The 4070-nt window shown below is 37.8% G+C and overlaps 1 protein-coding gene across 1 annotated transcript; it reads left to right on the forward strand.

Moving 5' to 3' along the window:
• Positions 1–1825: 1825 nt before the first annotated feature.
• Positions 1826–3738, forward strand: LOC113311630 (codeine O-demethylase). The gene is made up of 4 exons (XM_026560444.1): positions 1826–2181; positions 2264–2511; positions 2813–3140; positions 3250–3738. Exons 1-4 carry the CDS (start codon positions 1918–1920, stop codon positions 3490–3492), a joined length of 1083 nt encoding a protein of 360 aa, XP_026416229.1. The 5' UTR covers positions 1826–1917; the 3' UTR covers positions 3493–3738.
• The last annotated feature ends 332 nt before the right edge of the window (positions 3739–4070 follow it).

The raw sequence follows: 4070 nt of genomic DNA on the forward strand, positions 1-4070 counted from the left end.
AGGAAGAATAAAAATATATTAATACGTTTAATTCTCTTTCTTTCCATTTTATGAAGAATAAAAATATATTAATACATTTTTGCCACACGTATAACATGAATCGTAGCAATAAACTGTCTTTTTGCCGCACACCGGACCTTGCTGCGGCAAAAGCTAAACTTTTTGCGTCACCAGTGGTTTCCATGTGGCTAGAAATCAGATGTTTCCACAACATGATATAACTGTGGCAATATAAACATTTTGCAACATACCCTCTAGTCGGTGGTGTGGCTACAAAGTAATTTTTTTGTAGTGTAAGAAATCTTTATTGATGAATTCTAAGGAAACAAAATACCCGTTCTTGAACACAAGGAAACCCTAATTTCACTCTCTACACTAAGCTCTCTTCTCTCTCTCCCAAAATCCGCCCTCCATGCCTTGTCCAAGGACCTTTATTTATAGGCCAATCAACTCTAATGGGGTACAACTCATTTTACTTCCCAAGTTCTTTCGGGGGTGCTTTATACTTCGCCAATCCATTTTCCATAAAATTTTCTCCCTTCTTTCGCCATCTTCACATGGGTTTGTCGGGACACCTATCTCTTTTGTTGCTCCCCAATATAGTTACTTCGCGATCTATCTTTTCAACCAAGTTACCGTACTTCTCCCTTTTGGTTTCTTCATTAGAATCTTGTTGGGTACTCTAGCTTGGTCTTTCGTAACTTATATTCTTCGTGTAAGTCTCCTTGTTTCTATATGATACTTCGCGGGATTGATCGGTGACGAGGTAATTCTGACATTCGAATTGACAAGTCCTGACTGAGATCTTTAAGTGAGATTTCCTAATCATGCTTCTTCCTTTTGTGTTCGACACGTGGCGAGTCTATTTCGTGTACCACACACATTGTAAAATGAGGGACAATCTCATTGCTTTCTTCATGAGCAGGTAATGCTATGATTGTAGAAATCGTTAATAATTACATACCCAATTGCGCATCACCATGCAATCGTAAATCATTGCCCAACGAATCTTTATGCATAAGATAATGCAGGACATGGGTGTGTGTGAGACCAAGAGTGGTGGCTAATACGTTCTCGAAGGACAAGTGGGCCAAAGTCGGCGATAATTCAACAAATAGCGCAATGAAGGTAGTGGTAGTGGTGGTAGGATCTTCAATCTGAATGCAGAGGTAGTAATATTTGAAAATAGTACTAAATTACTAATCGAGATCTTCACTTTATTTATTTTCTATGATCAACAACCGATTCTTACTAGGTGAATTTTTTCACCGTTCTTCTATCACTAACTGTCAGTTATCATATTTCCATCTTATCATAAATTCAATCTTATGTTTGTTTCTAGGAACTTTAGGTATGGAGATATGGCCTATAGAAAGTACTAAAAAGCAGTTGCTTGTGTGGATTTGATTGAGATTTGGTGAAGAAAAGGATTAACTTTATTATTAACATGAACTGAAGTAGTGGTTCTCGTTCCTCAGTCGCTACATTAGCTTGGGAAAATACCTTAGATCGTACACCATTTGCCCACGTCCTCCTGCTCATGTAGGCATGGACCCAATCTAATACCTTAGATCGTACCAAGTTCTGCAACAAGAAAGATATAGAAAGTGAGAAGAACAACAAAAATCAGTCCTAATCACCTAAACAACAACCAAACTTCACCATATTTCGTTGTTGTTAGATTATCTTGCAACTTAGACCGGCAGGTTAGATCGTAGACATCATCAGGTTAAAACTGGTAGGGTAAGCAGTGGTTGCTCAGACCCTTCGTTGAAAAAACACTAGTCATTTATTCATTAGACATCGAGTGAAATATAGATATAAGTAAGGCATATCCACTTGAGAGAAACAAAGAGACCTGAAAGATTGATATATGATCTGAAGATCTGACAAGAAAGTTCATCAAATATAGAGTTCATGGAGACACCAATACTTATCAAGCTAGGCAATGGTTTGTCAATACCAAGTGTTCAGGAATTGGCTAAACTCACGCTTGCAGAAATTCCATCTCGATACACATGCACCGGTGAAAGCCCGTTGAATAATATTGGTGCGTCTGTAACAGATGATGAAACAGTTCCTGTCATCGATTTGCAAAATTTACTATCTCCAGAACCCGTAGTTGGAAAGTTAGAATTGGATAAGCTTCATTCTGCTTGCAAAGAATGGGGTTTCTTTCAGGTATACAAATTTTGATTATACGTAGTTGATTGACGACTATTTAGTGTTTTACTAGTTCATGCTAATCTGCTTTATGTTTCAGCTGGTTAACCATGGAGTCGACGCTTTACTGATGGACAATATAAAATCAGAAATTAAAGGTTTCTTTAACCTTCCAATGAATGAGAAAACTAAATACGGACAGCAAGATGGAGATTTTGAAGGATTTGGACAACCCTATATTGAATCGGAGGACCAAAGACTTGATTGGACTGAAGTGTTTAGCATGTTAAGTCTTCCTCTCCATTTAAGGAAGCCTCATTTGTTTCCAGAACTCCCTCTGCCTTTCAGGTTATTGTTTCTCTCCGTTTGCTTTTTCTCAATGCCGCACGTGATATTTTTTTTTTTTAATGTTATTTTGGTTGGTTCAGAATAGTTTCATCAATATCGTCTAGGTTGCTAGGATAAACCATGGAAAATCCTGTCTAGGTTGCCTAAAATTCACATTCGGAGGCAGTATCAAGCAATCCGGGTTTGTGAATTGCATGGTTTCCAAAATATATCGAATCCAAACATCATGCATCCCTAAAATCTGTCAGATGGAAAATATACTGAAGTTGCATTTGATCCCTAATTTACATCCTTTATGCAGGGAGACACTGGAATCCTACCTATCAAAAATGAAAAAACTATCAACGGTTGTCTTTGAGATGTTGGAAAAATCTCTACAATTAGTTGAGATTAAAGGTATGACAGACTTATTTGAAGATGGGTTGCAAACAATGAGGATGAACTATTATCCTCCTTGTCCTCGACCAGAGCTTGTACTTGGTCTTACGTCACACTCGGATTTTAGCGGTTTGACAATTCTCCTTCAACTTAATGAAGTTGAAGGATTACAAATAAGAAAAGAAGAGAGGTGGATTTCAATCAAACCTCTACCTGATGCGTTCATAGTGAATGTTGGAGACATTTTGGAGGTATTTAGGCTAAGGGCATATATGGCCTGCCTACTGGTCCTTGTTGTGAGTACCTGTTTTGACTGTACCCCGAAAAGTTGCTTAGTTACTTAATGTTTCCCTTTTACAGATAATGACTAATGGGATTTACCGTAGCGTCGAGCACCGGGCAGTAGTAAACTCAACAAAGGAGAGGCTCTCAATCGCGACATTTCATGACTCTAAACTAGAGTCAGAAATAGGCCCAATTTCTAGCTTGGTCACACCAGAGACACCTGCTTTGTTCAAAAGAGGTAGGTATGAGGATATTTTGAAGGAAAATCTTTCAAGGAAGCTTGATGGAAAATCATTTCTCGACTACATGAGGATGTGAGAAAGTGTGAACATATATTATACTCCACATTGTGTTTAATATATGATGAAATAAGTTGCTTTTGAAGTATGATGAAATAAGTTGGTTTTGAAGAATTCATATTGTGCTTAAATTTCGTGGATGACTGAGAGATTTATTATGTAATAATAATGTATTGGTTTGAAGATTCTCGTCTCACTATATGTAAGACTCTGTTTGGGTCAAGTGATGTAATCACGGTTGAAATAAGTTGCTTTTGAAGAATTCATATGGTGCTTAATTTATTATGTAATAAATAATGTATTGGATTGAAGATTGTCTTCTCATTTTCTGTTAAGTCTCTGTTAGGCTAGGGTACGTTGGTTGGTTTCTCATGCTACTTGTTGTGTTTATCGCTCTAATCTTGATCCCATTGCTTCTAAAACAGCTACTAAAGGAAGGCTTGGTGGTGGTGCTTAGAGGTGTAAATTGGGTTGTACCAGCACCAGCACAATCTAGCACAACACGCTAAAATCTGAGGCCATATCAGCATGTGATTTAGTCCAGCACGACCCAACATGTTAATTTCGTGGGTTGTGCTGGCTTAACCTAATTGGCAC

The sequence above is a fragment of the Papaver somniferum genome, chromosome 1, assembly GCF_003573695.1.
Source record: "Papaver somniferum cultivar HN1 chromosome 1, ASM357369v1, whole genome shotgun sequence".
Taxonomy (NCBI): Eukaryota; Viridiplantae; Streptophyta; class Magnoliopsida; order Ranunculales; family Papaveraceae; genus Papaver; species Papaver somniferum.

Bases quoted from the DNA above. Each gene is read 5' to 3' on its own strand.
- LOC113311630 (XM_026560444.1), top strand. From the start codon at position 1,918: ATGGAGACACCAATACTTATCAAGCTAGGCAATGGTTTGTCAATACCA. The intron at 2,182-2,263 runs GTATACAAATTT...TTTATGTTTCAG, and splicing joins AAGAATGGGGTTTCTTTCAG to CTGGTTAACCATGGAGTCGA. The intron at 3,141-3,249 runs GTATTTAGGCTA...TCCCTTTTACAG, and splicing joins ATGTTGGAGACATTTTGGAG to ATAATGACTAATGGGATTTA.